The sequence below is a fragment of the Ooceraea biroi genome, chromosome 3 (genome assembly GCF_003672135.1).
Source record: "Ooceraea biroi isolate clonal line C1 chromosome 3, Obir_v5.4, whole genome shotgun sequence".
Classification (NCBI taxonomy): domain Eukaryota; kingdom Metazoa; phylum Arthropoda; class Insecta; order Hymenoptera; family Formicidae; genus Ooceraea; species Ooceraea biroi.
The window spans coordinates 12,471,658-12,489,046 of NC_039508.1; the positions used below are offsets into that span (position 1 = coordinate 12,471,658).

Sequence of the window (17,389 nt, forward strand, 5' to 3'; positions counted from 1 at the left end):
ACCCCAAGAACTTTATCATCGGCGCCGACGACCCGTTATGAGACCGATATATCGTCTACCGCGAAATTCAATCGGGCCGGCGCGAAACCAACGCGAGATCGTGGAATTCCGTTTAAGCACAATCGAATTGCACAATTAGCGGGATCACCATTGCGATCTTAAATTGATACGGTACTATTTTCCTCAATTAAAGGCTTCCTGCTGTTCACTTTGATTAGACATATGTATACTTTACTGTCATTTCGCTCCACATTGACTGATCCATTAAAGCATAAAAGATTTTTACGTGCCATTACGGACTTAAAATGTATTCATTAATTTTTCATTGTGACCTGAAATTTTATTCGGAAACTCTCTCTTTTGTCCATTTAAATTATGATATATCATTTCTTCTTGTTCATCTTTTTATTTTAAATATTATTTCTTCTACTTTTTATTTTATGTAATAATTTTCTTCCTACTTTATTATTATTTGTGCACGATGATATTATTTCCTGGTATAGTAGAAATTTGAGGAAACTTTGAACAAATGTAAATATTTATTTTAAAAATTATGCTGTATTCGAATGAATTATTTAACATATACACATGTAGAGGTATTCTAACGAAATAAAATCACGAGTCAAGCGAACAGTCTCACCGCCGAATGAAGGCGCATTTCGAAATTCTCGCGTCGGCATCAATGCGAAGTGGAAAATGCTCTCACGACAAAAATCCGAGCGAAAAGTAGTAAAAACGCTCGTCATCCCCGCGTAACATGTATATATATATATATATGCGAAGAATGCACTGAGAAAAATGCAATTCATTGCCGGCCTTGTGAGCCGGTTTAGACCCCTCATTCTTTTTCTCGCAACTGAGTGTATCTTTCCTAAAGGGAGGCTAAAGAGTACAGCGGAACAATGCTTTTAACTTCACGTTGCTGTTCGAGCGTGCTCTTTCGGCTCTCAGTTATACCGCAGGCTTGGTTGTTAACTCGAGACACTGACGGGGATTAAGGTTTCAAGCAATAAAACCGACCAGCACGATTCTTCTTCTTTAATTCGGTGCGACAAGCCAGGGCTGTACACAATCGACAAGCATACAAAGTTAGAGAGAATGTATTATACGTATTAAATATATATATATATATATATATATATATATATATATAAAATATATTCGTGCAGTGACTAAATTAAAATTGCGTCCAATTTTCTTACCTTCAATTATTATTATTAATTATAGTTTTATTATAGTTTTATTATAGTTTTATTATATTTATTTTATTAGTAATAATCTTTTGTCGTGTCATATAATTTATACAGTCTGTCCCAAATCTACGGCAATAATTTTTAAGGTAGATATTCTAAAACAACATTTTGAATACGAAACTGGCAAGGTTCTAATAATTTTTAAATAGAAAGCGATTAAAGTTTATTAATGACGAAATTGAAGTCTCGGTCGTTCAGGCATATTAGAATATCGTAGGTGCTTCTGTGAACAGAACTTTCTTGGCAATACTGAAATTACCGTACAAATATGCATTAATAATTTCATGAAGAAACTGATTTTTCTTTTATGAAACACGCTTATCCATTGCATATGCAAGTATAATTTAAATTTTTAAATAACCAATGTATATGCAGTATGATATTTCGATATACGTGTGCAAAATTGCAGCTTTAACATTGATTTTAATCGTCTCTTATTTATTGTAAAAAGTATTATAGACTAGACAGTTTTGTATACTTTTTTGAATGTTTCACATGGAATCTGCTTATAAAATTATTGCTGATTTTAGAATATTCTGTAGTATATTCTGTTCATGAAATAAAAATCACATATGTGCGTGCGTGCGTGCGTGCGTGCGTGCGTACGTGCGTGTGTGTGTGTGTGTGTGTGTGTGTGTGTAGATAAATACCATATGCAAAATTAAATTTATATTCTCGTTGAATAACATAAATAAGAATAACATAATTTTCTTTCTAGGGAAAAAAAAAGATAATGTAAATACCTAAGTGTTATAAAATTATTGAATGAAAGTTCTTCTATTAAAAGAAATAAAAGTTAATATAAGATCCCTGATAGGAAGGACAAGTTGATAATATGCCCAATTGCCCACTTAGCTGCAGAAGACATAGTTCGCACTATGAAAAACTTAAATCGTGCTAGTACGTTTTCTCTTATATGTTTTTAGGATAAAAATAATTGTCGTTCTAAAAAGTCACGTGGCGCTATTTATTTTCTGGAGGTTGTATTTCACAAAAGACGCTTCTCATTTCTCCGGTACGTTTGCTTTTACTCTCACGTTAATTAACAAATAATATCAGTTACTTAATTGCTTAATATGCAATTCTCTATGTTGATTCTAGTAGCTATGTCGAAATTTATTTTACTTTAGCTAAGTTTAGAAACATTTTTAAGATATCACACAGATATATATACCATCCATGGCTATATTAGCAACCTAACCTGTGTGATTCTAAAATATATTTTTATAGTTTCAATTTATTCCTACTTTCTACTTTATTTCTTTCTCCTTTTCTGAAAGTAGAACCTATCTATCCATATCTGAAAATAGAACCTATTATAATATTAAGAGAGAATAATACAGAAAAAAACGTTTTATTTTTATTCTTACAAAGTTATTTTTGTAATGTAAGTGATTTGCTTAATAAAAATTATTTCTTTTTTTATAAATTTGTATAATTCCTATATATAATTAAAAACTGCCTTAATTATCATTTTTCAATAATCAGTAATCATTAATTAATGGTTGAAAAATTCACTTTTAAAAGGATACAAAAAAGGTAGTCTAAAGTTCATATGTGTTTAATATGGTCAAAGTGCAAACTTGTGAAAATAAGCTATCTTTTCATAGAATTTGAATTGAATGTATGTTTGAGTTTGAATGTATTTTTTTTCTAATTACCAAAGGTCCAAAGTATATTGTCTCGTAAATTTTTGAAAATTCCATAAAATAATACCTGGAGATTTTTTCAAACCTTAGCATGGCCATATTCCCATCAGGAACCTTATGTAACAAAACCAAAAATTAATTATTCGAAAGTTATTATTGATTATTACTAGGTCATCAGTATTCAGCCATTTGAGTGTGAATAATTTTTATATTCGCTTTATTACACTCGGTACCTCGTTGACTGTTGCATAATAAATAATTAATATATTAATATATATTTTTTTTTATAGGTAGCATAAAACATAGAACAAATTTAAAAGTGCGCGGATGCAATTTTAACGTAAATTGCCATCGATATCTAATATGAAAAGTAAATTAATAGAAAAAAAAGTTAATGAAACAACCAGCACAAGAAACTGGAGTCACAGGAGGTAGAAAAATTCAGTCTGTAAGCAGACTGCGTTACGCATTCAACCTCCTCGCTATAAATTCTTGCATATATTAACTTGCGCAGATTTTTTAGTTAATGTAAATATGCGCTCGTTACCGTCAGCGTATATAATGTCTTTAATATCTTGAATTTAGAGCAGCAATGCTTTTTGCAATTAGACACCATGTTCGCGGAACTATGTAATATTCTTAGAGTTTCTCTTCTAGACACCAGAATATAAAATCTTTCTTGATGTCGCCAATTTAGTATCAGATATGATAAAAATTCTTTATGTTACATATCATCTATTTATATTATTATTTGATTTTTTTATATTTAATTTAATATACTAATCTTTAATTAAGATTTTTAACGAGTAAAGACTAATTAAAATATTTTTTTATTTATTTAATATAATATTTATTATTTAATCGACGATATCGTATATGTATAATATATGCATGTGTCTGTATGTAGTATAGATAATAATAATTAAATGTACGCACGTTCTTGAATATGTTTACATGTGAATATGTTTACATGTGAATGTGAGCAAATCAGTCGTATGATCCGATTGGTATTTCGATATGGTGGGGCAAGTTCTACGAGAAGTCGAGTGGGAATAAATCTCACGCAACCGGATGCACGGAATAAAACGTACGCTGGAGAGAATTGCGATGCACAGTGCGTATGATAACTTTACGGACGCATGACGTACGCTTTCAATTCGGTTCGATTAATTTCCATAACAAGAAAGATAATATAACCGTCTGCTGTACACGTTGAAAATCAGTGAACGCGCAGTTGAACATTGATATCAGTTGCCTACTTAACATTTATTGCGTGAGCAAATTCATACGAAGCGAGTATTCGTTTCAGAAGTATTTCTAAGCGAGCATTTTCAGTATCGACTTTGGCCGTTAACGGTTCGTATTGTGTAAAAGTGAAAGTGATATAATAGTTGTTATTTTCAAATTAAAGAAAACCCAGCGAGAGATTGGTAAGAGAGCCTTATGATTATTGCTTACTTTATTTTTGTGTAGAACAATTTTACAACAGCGATTTAGATCTAATATGTAAAGTAATAAAAATATTATGGTAAATATTATGGTAAATTTTTGCGGTAAATTAAGCAGCAAGAAGTCAGTGAAGTCAGGTATCATATCAGCATTTACTGCTGACTCATTCTATTGTTATGCATATCATCATTATCTACAATGAATATCATTATCTTTAAATTCATATGAATGAAAGGAGGTTTTAAAACAGATAAAGTAATTTTCCACCAAACCAAGCGCGTGTAAATGTTTCTACTTATCTCGTGATAAATGTTGAGATAAGAATACGCGAAGTAATTATCAACTCTGCAAACGTCGTGTTGTCAATGTATGCCTCGCAGCGAGAGCGACGAGCTTTCACATAATACGATTACAAAATTCCTCCTAACAAGAATCTCCCATTTCACCAGCGTGCACTTCGCGTAAGTGCAACGATTCGGTACTCGAAAAACACTTCTCGCTTTCAGTCATAATTTTCGAATATGTCGTCGCGACCGTGAGTGTTAATCGCTGAATGACTCGATCAAAGATACATCATAATCGACCTTTACGAACGTTTTTGTCATCCAAGATGTTTCCAGTGTTTTTGCAGGAGAGACAAAAATTTTTGGTAGCGCATAAAATCGAATATAAATTTCTAAAATGTTTCTAAAATGTTAAGGCTACGTGTGACAAGAATAACTTATATTATTATCTTTTGCATTTATAATACCATTATGGCAGCATCCGAATTATATAAAGTTTTCTGTACATATCGAAGACATCAAGCGCCGTCAATATTTTGCGTCATTAGCGCTTTCTCAATCATTCGAGTAGCTAAAGGGATCTCATCGCTCTTCGCCGTTGGTGAAAGATAATTATGCGCAAACATCGGACAGGTAAACGCAATCGTGCCAAAGTAAAGCGGATTGTTAACGCCGCCAACAGAAAATCGCGTGGACCTATTCAAACATTTGCGAATCTCCGCGTGAATCGATCGAGTTGGAACGTGACAATGCAAATCGATGGTATTACATCGTTGGCGAGATGATATTTTTCATCGCGAAATTATTATTAATATCCAACGCAAAAAATGACCTGATAACGAAAGTGTAACGATATTATGCAAAATCTAGTCCAGTAGCTGTCGGGCTCATGAATGTAAATGATGTTGCAAAATCAACGGTCACATAATACAGTTACGAAATACCAAGAGCTACATCAACGTTATCTACTTTTTTTTTATCTCATTTGATAGTCAGTTAATTAAAATAATTTATTATTAACAACATTGCTAATATCAGTGCGTACTATTGCAACACGAAGCCAAAACTTGTGCATCGCGATAGAAAATAATTTACAACGCCTTTAATTCTTGCAAATAATTCTTTGTGCAATAATAATTTTTTATGTCGTAAAATAAGAGCCGAGGGCCTGTATCACTATATCTTCTCTAAGCAATCCACGATTTGAACAGAACGTACCAAAGTGGCATGTCGCCGCATACACTCTTACGCTGGGAATAATGATCCTATAGTTGTGGTTTGTCCTGTGACAAATTTCCGCGTTGACAAAACTAGGCGAGCTGGAAACCGAGCAGCTATAGCACGCGGAACCGTGTGAAAGAACCAATTCTGCAAAACGTCACAGCGATTATTATAAAAGGGATCCATTATAATACGTCGCCGTGTCAGCGTTCACTGCAAAGTACCACCGAGTTATCGCCGATTTTCCGCACGCCCGAGCGAGCACTTTGCATGTACTTCACTCGTGGTGCTGACGATATTTCGCGTTGTGGCGATTTCGACGCGGAACGCATTTCGCGTGCCATCGACGGTCAAACGACTCGCATAAAACGGTATGCGCTGGTTTTAATGTGCAACAGATAAAGTTTCTGCGAGTTTTTTCAGGACTTACTCAAGAGACATAAAAATGCCAAGTGAACAATTTTTAACCGCAATTCGGGATTTTATCTTATTAGCAAACGTCTTAAGGAAAACTTACTGTCAGAAGTGTGATAGTAAGTATCTCTTTTAACAGAGTTATAAATTATTTATTATAAAGAAAAGTGAAAAGTGTGATACAATATATCGTCCTATAAAATCTAAATCGACTTTGTGCCAGTTCACGTGTAAGTTACATCACGCGGATGGTCGACGTCGGTTACATGTCGCGACCGACATTTTTCACGATGCATCTTCGCGCTGTTTCGCCGACGGATTTCGTAAACAGAAGGATCTACTAGTGTGACGGTGGGTTCGTTGAAAAAGTATCGAGGAGGACGCGGGAAAATAGCGGGGGGTGGGAAGAAGGAGGGTCGCAACCCCGCAGGCGGTCGCGGCGACGTTATTTATTGCTCGGGCCGATGAGTGTCATTTAAAATTTCGATATAAATTAATTTAAGGGGGTAAAGGGGGTTTCCAGGGACGGTCGCAGTGGTACGGGGCGTAATGGCTCGGAAAATGAAGTTCTTGTAGCCTCGCCGAGAGAGAATCTCGCCCGCCGTCAGCCTTCCTCGCCCCTCCTGTTCTCCGCTCTGGCACCCTTACTCTTGCGCCTCTTCGCCACCTCGAGCGTGTGCCGCCCCTTCCATCTTCCCCCGCGCAAACCTTCAACTTCATCCCCTTTCATCCTTCCTCCGGCACCGCTCTACTCTTACCCCTCGGTCTTACCCGCTCGCTCGCGGAGACTCGACATTGCCTGGTGAAATATCCCTTTGCCTCCGCTCCGCCAAGCTTCCATCCACGCCCAGGCACTCCGCCTCGCCATTATCTTAAGTAAACAGACTACCTGCGCGCCGGGGAATTCCAGATAAAGTCACATGTTATCAAAATCCACCCCCGGGCCGCCCGTACCCCTACCGCCAGCTCGCGGCCTCCCTCAAAGCGTCCTCCGAGCGCGTAGCCTGTCGTTAATTCCGTTAAGTCGCGGCTTTACGTTCAACGCGGCAAGCAGCTTGCGAAATCGCTCGATTCCGTAGAGCGACGGTGCGCTGTTTCAGAAGACGGAAGTCGCCGAGTGTGTTCTAACGAGGAATCCCGAAATGATATCGGCAGTCGCTCAGACGACCCTTCCATCCCCATTCGCGCTCGGAGCGTATAATCGCAGGATACTGCGATGCCGATAGGATCTCGCGGGAATATTCGTTGCGAGAGGATCAAGACGTTTGTTCTTATACCGCCGTCATCCTGAGGAAGGATTCACGATTTACGTACACCTAGTTTCGATAAAAATTCACCGGATCTCGCGATTATCCGGCTTTTCAATTGAATTTTCGCGTGAAACTTCGTAAACGTATCTGACGACATGACGGTCGGTCTTGAAAGAGATTCTAAAGTGGATTACGCCACGTGATTGGATATGTAATAAAATGGAATTGATTCTTAGGAATGCAAAAGTGCTTAAAGATTAGCATACTGTTTTCGGGAATATCTCACCCTAACTCTTTCTCAAATCTGATTCTTCCTTAATCAGAATTAGTGAAAAAGATATCCGTTGCAGTTTCGCGCGATGTTGCCCTCTCGCGTTTACTACTCTTCAACCTCGGAATCATAAAATATTCTCGGGGTGTCTAGGCATGTCGCATGAGGCCAAGAATCGTCGGTATGTGGCTCGAGTGTCCCAGTATGGCCGCTACAATCAGAGCGGCACGCGCCCTCGACCATCCCCTTTCCTTGTAGCGTCCCAATCTCCCCCGGAACCTCGTCCACGTCGTCGACGACGAGACTAACCCCGAAGAGCGATTCCCCAGCACTTCAGTGATTCCCGAGAACGCGGCCTCTGCCCCCCCCCCCTGGCCGCCCTCCGCGCGAATACCCGAAGACGAGCGGCTGAATACCGGATGCACACCGTCGCATGCATTCCCGTGGATGCGATGCATACGTCGCTTACGATCTAGTCATACCACAGCATATGTACTTCCATTTTCTTTTTATTTATTCTAATTTTTTTATTTTTACTATATATATTTTAATATCTTAATATATAAATACTTTAAGAGGCAGAAAATGTATACGTGTGTAATAAATTGGATACTTCCTGATAAAAGATATTTCGGTGGAAATTATGGATATTATTAATTATTAATTGATCAATTTGCTCATTAAAGATATGTTCATTTTATAATTCGATAATTTAAAACCTTGTATCTTTGAAAAAATATGATGGAATCTGTGCATAAAAGAAAAGAGAGAAAAAGAAAAAGAATGATGCAAAAATATATTATAGAGAATATTTTTTTGATATAATAACGATAATATGATAACGATAAGACGAGACGAGAGTTTTACACATAATGAGTTACATAATTAACCTACTTTATATTTCTAGATTTCGTATTCTTCTACGTAGACTTTATATAATTCCATTATTACAATTATAGTACAAATTGCGAAAGTTTTGCTCTCGACTTCGTGACATCAGTGAATTCAAAGTTTCGCGCGCCATAGTAGCATACTTTACGTCAAAAGTCAACGAAATTTCAATGTTGGTAGTGACGGCTGCACACAATCGCCGAGCCGTGCGATAAACAGCAATGAATATGAAATCAATCCGTAACTCACCGCAACGATGATTTCCCTTCCGATTGTCTCCCTTGTAATCCTGCCATCCTCCTTCCTAGGTTATCGTCGCGCGGATGATCCTGATTTTTGATTCCTAACCCTCGTTCTCGCATCCTGGATTCTGGAAAAACAAAACAGATTCGTTCAATTATGGCCGCGCCGAAACGGCAATCCTCCAAGAGAAAAGAATCCGTGTTAATCTCATCGAATCGACGCACAAGATATGAATTTTTACGTTACAACGATGTAATTGATCATGAGAAACGCATTTAATGCAAAAGAGGATACCTGTCAGCGCTAATTGCGAATATTTCTCCAAAAAACGGAGCCGCAAAATCGAAGGTGTATTTTTCGCCATTAGCCACCGCACGAAACTGAGTCGCGAACCTGTCGCGGCTATCTTCATGCCGTACATGAGTTGGCGCGTTACCAACAGTCGTTCGATTTGCTACGCGCGCATAAATATAAAGTTCATTGTTCGATGACAATTGATTTGTTACAAATAGATAGGTAAATCTACCGATTAGCGAACCCACCTCCTATCACCTTGTCCTTGACATATATTATAGAGGTCACCCCCCTGAGTGACCTTCAAAAGGTTTTAGCCGTCGGTCGTTGTTTACTAAAAAGTTATTAACAAAAGAAGTTTAATGATTTTGCACGAATTTTCAGCCGTCCACAACAAGCAAAAGGTTATATTTTCCGAAACTGGAGCCCCGGACACACACGCTCGGTTTCAGCCCGCTTCGCGGGAGGGCGGGGGCAGGGGCTTCGCCCCCCGCCCCCCGCCAGAACCAGTGTAACAGATTTTACAGTACATATTTTGATCACCTGGTACACGGCACGGATTCCGGCGGGGGGGGGGCGAAGCCCCGGCCCCCCGCCCTCCCGCGAAGCGGGCTGAAAACGAGCCGTCCGAGGCTCCAGTTTCGGAAAATATAACCTAACCAGGTTAGGTTAGGTTAGTTTAGGTTAGGTTAAAGCAGAGAATACTTTGTATTTAACTGTTTATGCTTTTGGTTAAAGTGAAGAATACTTTGTACTTATATTAAAAGAAACTATTCTATATATTAACGATTCACTGCTTTAAATGACTTTCCTTCCTTCGTTCATATACATATTCGTCTTTTATATCTTTCAATATTCAAAATAACTACTATATTTGCAAAATTTCTTTTGTTAATAACTTATTCATAAACAACGATCGACGACTAAAACCTAGTGCGGGTTATTCGGGAAGGTGACCTTTGTAATATATGTCAATATTATGTTCTTGGTTCACGTAGACAGCTGAAAATTCGTGCAAAATCATTAAACTTCTTTTGTTAATAACTTTTTAGTAAACAACGACCGACGGTTAAAACTTGCACAATGTTACTTAGAAAGGTGACCTCTATAATATATGTCAAGGACAAGGTGATAGGAGGTGGGTTCGCTAATCGGTAGATTTACCAATAGATAATTAATTTTTATTTGATTTTAAGTGCATCTTACTTTAAGGGAAGGTACATCGTACTATGCATCTTTTACGCGATTTTACTTCTTATTGCACTAGTTAATGTGAAAATGATAAATTTGATATCAATTGTTAATTTATAAAGATCCTTATAATTACAATTAGGGCTCGCTATTATACGTTTAAACGGAAACACGTTTACACGTATAATTAGCATATCCGTTCATTAGAAACGTTTTCCCGAATATACGTGTTTTAAGGTATTATACGTATAAACGGAAAACGTTTACACGTATATTAAACGTTTATCTGTTTATAATCGCGCCTTACGTACAAACATTTTTCTCCACCTCTTATTTTTAATTTCATTGGCTCGTCATTGGCTTGTCATTGACGTTACACCATGTCGATGACGACGATGACGACGACGACGTTACACCACGAGGATAACACAATTTGGCTCTTCGTGTGCCGAGTAAAAAAGGAGCGGATCGGGTGTAATTAAAAGATTATAATATTTGCTCGGTGTATAATGAGCACAGCCCGAATTGTATTCCGAGTCCGAATATACAAAGACACGTCCGCTCGCGTAGACGTTACCAGTCGAATCCCTTATTTGTCGACCTCTTGGTCGTCGAAAGCCTACTCTCACGAGCCTGTTTGTTTCGTAGGACCTCTCGAAGGTCCTTTTGAATTTCCTACGGGAGGAATCGTTCCGCCTATTTATCGCGCCCTGCTTCTTTCGGTGACCCGCGCCTCCATGACGCGATCACCACACTTTCAGCCGCCGCGCGTATGCCTCGTCACGGTCGTCGGTACGGAATCCCCCGACATTTCGCGGAGCACTTGCAAATCTGCAACGGCTCATTGGGGATTCCCTATCTAACGGTCTAGTCTATTATCCGCTAATCTGTTTATTTTGACGACGTGTTTTTCGGTCTATTTGCCTCGCCTGAGTCTAGCCGCGCGAAACTGCCGACCGTCTAGGCGATGACGTATGTGGTCATATAATCGCCACAACAAGCTGAAATTGGTTGCATGTAGTCGATTACCGCATAATTTCAAGTTATTGACCTTCGAAGACTACTTCACATCTTCGAAGCTTCGATCTTTAATTCGTATAATAAACGTATAATAATCGTATAATAAACGTTTAAACGTTTACCCACAAGTAAACGTTTTTCTGGAAATAAGTGTAAACGGATAAACGTTTAACGTTTACACGTATATTCGATAAACAAAATAAAATCCGAGCCCTAATTACAATGCACACATATTTTGTCCGTGCTTTCTGATAAAGAAATTAGCTATAAATTCTGTTTTACATTAATTAATCTAATTAAGACATATTCTTTTTCAGATAAAAATATTGTAGTATCATTTTGCAAGGTAAGCTTCACATTGTTACAAAGATGGGAAAAATATATGAGCGTCGATTGGAACATCCGTTGCCAACCATGTCTATGGGAAAAATGATACTGGACAATCTACGTCTGAATGGCGATCATGTTTTTACAGTAAGTGTTATAATATTGTTTTAATAATGACTTCTAGAGAAAATTTTATCCATTATTACTTTTAAACTAAAAACATCACATAATTTTTCTGTTTAATTATATCATCAGAACTGTTGTATCAGAATTATTATATTTCCTCAATTTCTGTTAATGTGCATATTCGGATCACATGTATACCCGTTTTCTTTTCAGGTAAGTATCAAAATTTCAGTAAAGTGATAAAATATTGTTATTTTCTTGTAGATAGACGGACCTACCGGCAAGAAGATGACATGCAAAGAACTATACGAGAAAAGCGTGAAACTCGCACAGTTTTTACACCGTTACGGGATAAAAATCGGAGATAGAATTTCCATTGCAGCTGAAAACCGAATAGAGTGGGTAATACCACTTTGCGCAACCATTTATCTCGGTGCTATAGTAACACCATACAACCCTGCATATACAGAATGTAAGTAGAATTATTATTACTCAATATTTTGCGTATGTATATATGTATATACATGTATATCGAATAGTATGTATATTATCGATATAGTATGTTTTCTCGTAATTATTATATCGTTAACAAAAACTTGTGAAATTTATGTACGCGTGAAATATTAGATAATCTGTACTCTGATTCGGAGATCCGCGGATTACATTTGATACCATTATAAATTATTATAATGTCACGCAATCTAATTTCAATGTAAATAATTATTAACGCAATATTTGTCGCGCTAAATGCTGATTAATCGATCGCATATTTAAATACTGAATGCACGATGTTTAGACGAGTTCCAGCATGTATTGAACATCTCGAAACCACGAATTGTTTTTGTGTCTCGTCGTACGGAACGTACCTTGGCCAAAATTCGGCCGACTCTATCCTGGCAGTTGGAATTAATGCAACTAGATGATCAACCGTTTGGCACCATCCGTACGTTGACGGATATTTTGAATAACGAGAAAGCCATAGACTTATCGGAATTCGAAACGACGAATATCGGTGACAACAGTAAGCATCCATTGGCTATTCTCTGCTCTAGCGGAACCACGGGATTGCCGAAAGGAGTGACGTTGTCTCACAGAAATATGTTTTCGTTTATTTTGAAAGTAATGTAAGTTGTATTTACAGCGAATTTATTGATATTATTTTTAGTAAATATCCAAATTAATTGTAATTAATTGTACTTAATTATGCTTAACTGTATGTAATTAATTGTATTATCGTAATTTAATAATTGCGAATTTATTTCTTCATTTGACTATAAAATCCGATTTGCCAACACAGCCAACCCGATCTATTCGACACAAGACTACACGAGAGAGTCCTGTTGCTTCTGCCGTTCTATCACGGTTACGCGTTCGGCATGTTGCTGTTAGGCATATACAGGGACAACACGATGATCCTATTGCCTTCCTTCGACCCGAAACTCTTCCTGACTACGATCCAGGAGTTTAAGATCACCTGTTTGCCGATCGTGCCGCCAATTCTGTCGTTTATAGCGAAGCATCCGATGGTGGAGAAGTACGATCTCCGCAGCGTGAGAGAGATCATCTGCGGAGCGGCGCCGTTCACGAAGGAGGTAAGTTTTCCACCGTCCTCGTGAAGTTCGTCGTCCCTCTGCCTGCCGATTCTCCGGCCAAGTTATCGCGGCAAGAAAAGCCATCGGGGAAGGCCTGTTAAGTGCCGAAGTGAGTCCGCAGTGTCGCGGCGGTGGTGAGAAAGGTTCGAGGAAAGGACCGCGAGAGGAAATCTCCGAGAGTCGTCGCGTTTTCGCGAGACACGACCTGGCAGTAACTTTATATCGCGTTCGTTTTTGTTTAACCGGTTCGTAGAGTCACTAGGGGAAGGCAAGGGGGAAAGAAATAAAAGGCCGTACTCGCGAGTTCGCAATCGCGTCTCTCAGGAAGGAAAATGCGAAACTGATCTCTCTCATCGAGAGATGCCACCCCTTAAAGTTTCGAAAGCCGAGCACGTTTCTGAATTTAAGTGTCGTCCAAGAAGATCGTCGTTTCTCAGTCATCGGATATTGTTGCCTTTTTCTGTCGCATAGTTGAGAGGATAAAACGCGAGATTAAGATTAAGTAAGGGAAAATGAGGGAAGAATAATAGCGATTGTCAATTAAATTGAACAGCATTTATGTTGCTAAATTGTCTCTGCTTCCGTAATAATACTTGACTTTTATTTTTATTTTGATTTTCTACTGTTTTATAGATGTTGAGTTCACTGAATCGTAGTGAGCTAGCGAAGATGTAAAATCTGAAAAGTAGCTTGAAGTAGTTATTCTCGGGTTATTTATTCGTCCATCAACCATTAATAGCATTGCTGATTGGCCCTAGAGCTGACATGAAACGAAATCTGTTAATGTTTGTGCGGTAACTTTGAACTAATTATGTTTTCGTTGTTCTCAGACTATAGTCGAGGTGAAAGCTCGTACCGGCATCAAGTACATTCGCAACGGCTACGGCATGACGGAAATGACACTAGTGAGCAACCTGAGTTCACGCGAAGACGACGAAGGATCTGGAGAACCCCTTCCCGGTTTTCTCAGCAAAGTGATCGATCTCAAAACGCGAAAAACACTGGGCGTGGGTCAGGTCGGTGAAATCTGCTTCAAGGGCGATCAAGTGATGATGTACTACTGGAACAATCCCGAAGCCACCAGGGAAACCTTCGACGAGGACGGATGGCTGCATACTGGTGACGTCGGTTACTACGATGAGAAGGATAGGCTGCATGTGGTGGATCGGCTGAAGGAACTGATTAAGTACAAGGCCTACCAGGTCTCGCCATCGGAGATAGAAGGGCTCCTGCTGTCGCATCCTGCAGTGAAAGACGCCGCAGTCGCTGGCAAACCTGACGAACACAGCGGGGAGATTCCCATAGCTTTTATAGTGAGAAAGCCCGGCGCCACGGTCACCGTCCAGGACATCCAGGAGTTTATCAAACGTGGGTGATCCCTCAGTGAGATCTTCGACCCCTCGGGCAGGTTCATTAAGGCGCCGTTCATTAAACTCGGCTTTGAAAGGGAGTCTCAAGCAACCTTTTCTCAGCTCTTTCAAGAAGTCTTTCGACTTTTGATTGCAATGAGATTGTAGATGCGAGATTTTCTAGCAAGATGCCTAGTGGAAGGCATGTAATTGCGAAATTCATTAAATTGTTTATAAATTAGGAGAATCTAAAAAATAACGAGATCGAAATTATTAGAAATTTAAAACCTTGATCGATTAATACCGGATTTATTGAATTTCGCAATTAAACGTTAAGAACTACATGCCGAATGCGATGTTAAAATGTAAATGGGCGAGTAAAGCGCGATTCAACATGACGCTGCCAGCAGCAAGCACATGACGTAGTAATATTAAACGTTGCGTTGCGTTATTAACGGGATTATTAGTTATTAGCGACATCGCGTTGCAACAACATTAAACGCCGCGTTGCATCATTAACAAAATTGTTAGTTATCCCCGTTATCTCTGTAATTTAAACATACGGCACAAACAGCGAGCGTGCGTGGAAATATTCCGCGCACCCTCGTCTTGGCATTGCATTTTAATAGTAGACGCGGGACGAGCGACGACCTGTACATACATTAACCGTGCAATTCAATTTATCTTGCAGAGAAACTGTCGCCGCAAAAATGGCTACGAGGTGGAGTGCAATTTGTCGACGCCATACCTAAGAATCCTACTGGCAAGATTCTACGCCGCGAATTACGAGCACTGGTAGCTAAACTGTAACCATGTACCAATGGACTCGTGTTCGTATAAGAATAAAATCTCCTCACGTATCAACTAAATGATTAAATCAAAAATATATATTGTAATATTAAATATGAACCACTTGGGAAAAGTATCTTATGTTTTTTTATGTTATAATAAATATAATGAAAAAAGCGATCATTATAGTAACTATTTTTATTACGAAGATACTAAGTTATTATCCTAGCTTATTATTACATTAAACAATTTAATAATAGTATAATAGCATAAATAAACTGCTGTCCAACGTGACTCCGATTAAACAAATACGACGCGCGGCGGCCTGATTTCTCCCTCAAATATATTGGAACGGCGCGGCGAGGGTGTTTCGAGTTATTACGTGATATCACTCTCACGCCGACCTGCATTAATCTCGCATCCCTCGGGGTTACGAAAATAAGCGAAGAAACCTGTTGCGTTACACACACGTCAACGAGCGGCGAGCGGCTCTCGCGCTCATGAGATTATTTCTTGCTTCTCATCAACGTACAACTTCCGTCTTTCGTTGCAATGTGCAGACGAGCTTCTTATTAATCATACGTTTCTTACCGAATTCTTCCAAATTCGAAAAATATCTATAATTGAGTTAACTCTCTGAGAACGTCAGTTTACGGGAGCCAAAAATCATTCAAAGTATTTTGGTCGTGAAATTTAAATGCATGTGTGATCAATAATTGATCGCATAATGGCTGCATCGCTTAACGGAATAGTTAACTGTTAGCAGAAAAGTGCGGCATAAATTGCTAGTGGTTTCGACGAATCAACGGGATTATCCGTGTCCGGTATTGGAGAAATTTAAATTTCACGCCGGTCTCTTGAACATGGTCCGGATACAGGATATCCGTGTGCGAAGGTACGTACGTGTATGCACGTGGGTGTGCGCACAGGTACACGCGTGTAACTGTCGACAGTTATGTGTACGTGTTCATGCCTCGTGTTCCTGTTGATTTAATTACGACGATTGGCCTGACAAATCTAATTGACGTGCATCAATTATTTGGGCTGCGTTCGAAGGCCGTTTAATTCCCTATCCTCTTCTCAGCGAGAATACGGTTTCGCAGTAATTCCATTTTTCCGGGTCTCTCTCTTGGCGAAATTTCGTTCGCCGTTTTGCCGTTGAGCCGATAGCGCAGCCTCCACTTCCACACTGAATCGATAGATTTCTAGAGCAAATTAACTTTCTTCCAATTATTGTATCGATGCCACGTCGTGTGCAGTGCTGCTAACTTACCGAACATTTACAAATGACTTACAAATGATTACGATTAAAAATAACTGAAAGCAATCAGGTGGTCAATTATGCATTGCAGTTTCTTTGCAGATAGCACTTTCGTAATCACGGGTAAAGAGATGTGCCAGAAAGGCTTACGCAATCGTTTCTTCATGCACCATAATTTGGCGTACTTGTGTTTACATATCATTGCACGCTGAACAAATAATCCATAATCGCGTGTTTGCCGCGCCCGATCATGTGCCTAATTATATGAAACCGGTCTGCATACAGTATACGATACCAATGCGGCAAATTATCTGTGCGCGTGCCGTTATTGGGATCACCGTGACATACGCGCACGGGTTCGATTACTCAAATCCGCATATTTAGGTGCGGAAGGGTTTGCCGAGGGTCGCGCGCGGTGATAAATCACAGATGATAGGACGGATATTCAAAAGCGTTGCTCGCAATTATCCGTAGCCGCGTTACTTTGTTTAAGTAGCAAATTTTACTCTACTCAC

The 17,389-nt window shown here is 38.8% G+C and overlaps 1 protein-coding gene across 2 annotated transcripts; it reads left to right on the plus strand.

Moving 5' to 3' along the window:
- Window positions 1-3,996: 3,996 nt before the first annotated feature.
- Window positions 3,997-15,749, plus strand: LOC105277049 (4-coumarate--CoA ligase 1). Of its 2 annotated transcripts, none has more exons than XM_011335185.3 (7): window positions 3,997-4,332; window positions 11,748-11,904; window positions 12,148-12,355; window positions 12,680-13,007; window positions 13,181-13,475; window positions 14,306-14,843; window positions 15,516-15,749. In XM_011335185.3, the coding sequence occupies exons 2-7, from the start codon at window positions 11,800-11,802 to the stop codon at window positions 15,632-15,634; spliced, it is 1,593 nt and encodes a 530-aa protein (XP_011333487.1). In that variant the 5' UTR covers window positions 3,997-4,332; window positions 11,748-11,799; the 3' UTR covers window positions 15,635-15,749. The 2 variants fall into 2 exon arrangements, with proteins under 2 accessions (XP_011333487.1, XP_011333488.1); XM_011335186.3 differs by lacking the exon at window positions 3,997-4,332 and adding an exon at window positions 4,410-6,389.
- The last annotated feature ends 1,640 nt before the right edge of the window (window positions 15,750-17,389 follow it).

Excerpts from the sequence above, each read along its gene's own strand:
- LOC105277049 (XM_011335185.3), top strand. The coding sequence starts at position 11,800 with ATGGGAAAAATATATGAGCGTCGATTGGAACATCCGTTGCCAACCATG. Across the intron at positions 11,905-12,147 it reads ATGGCGATCATGTTTTTACA|ATAGACGGACCTACCGGCAA; the intron begins GTAAGTGTTATA and ends ATTTTCTTGTAG. Across the intron at positions 12,356-12,679 it reads CAACCCTGCATATACAGAAT|ACGAGTTCCAGCATGTATTG; the intron begins GTAAGTAGAATT and ends CACGATGTTTAG.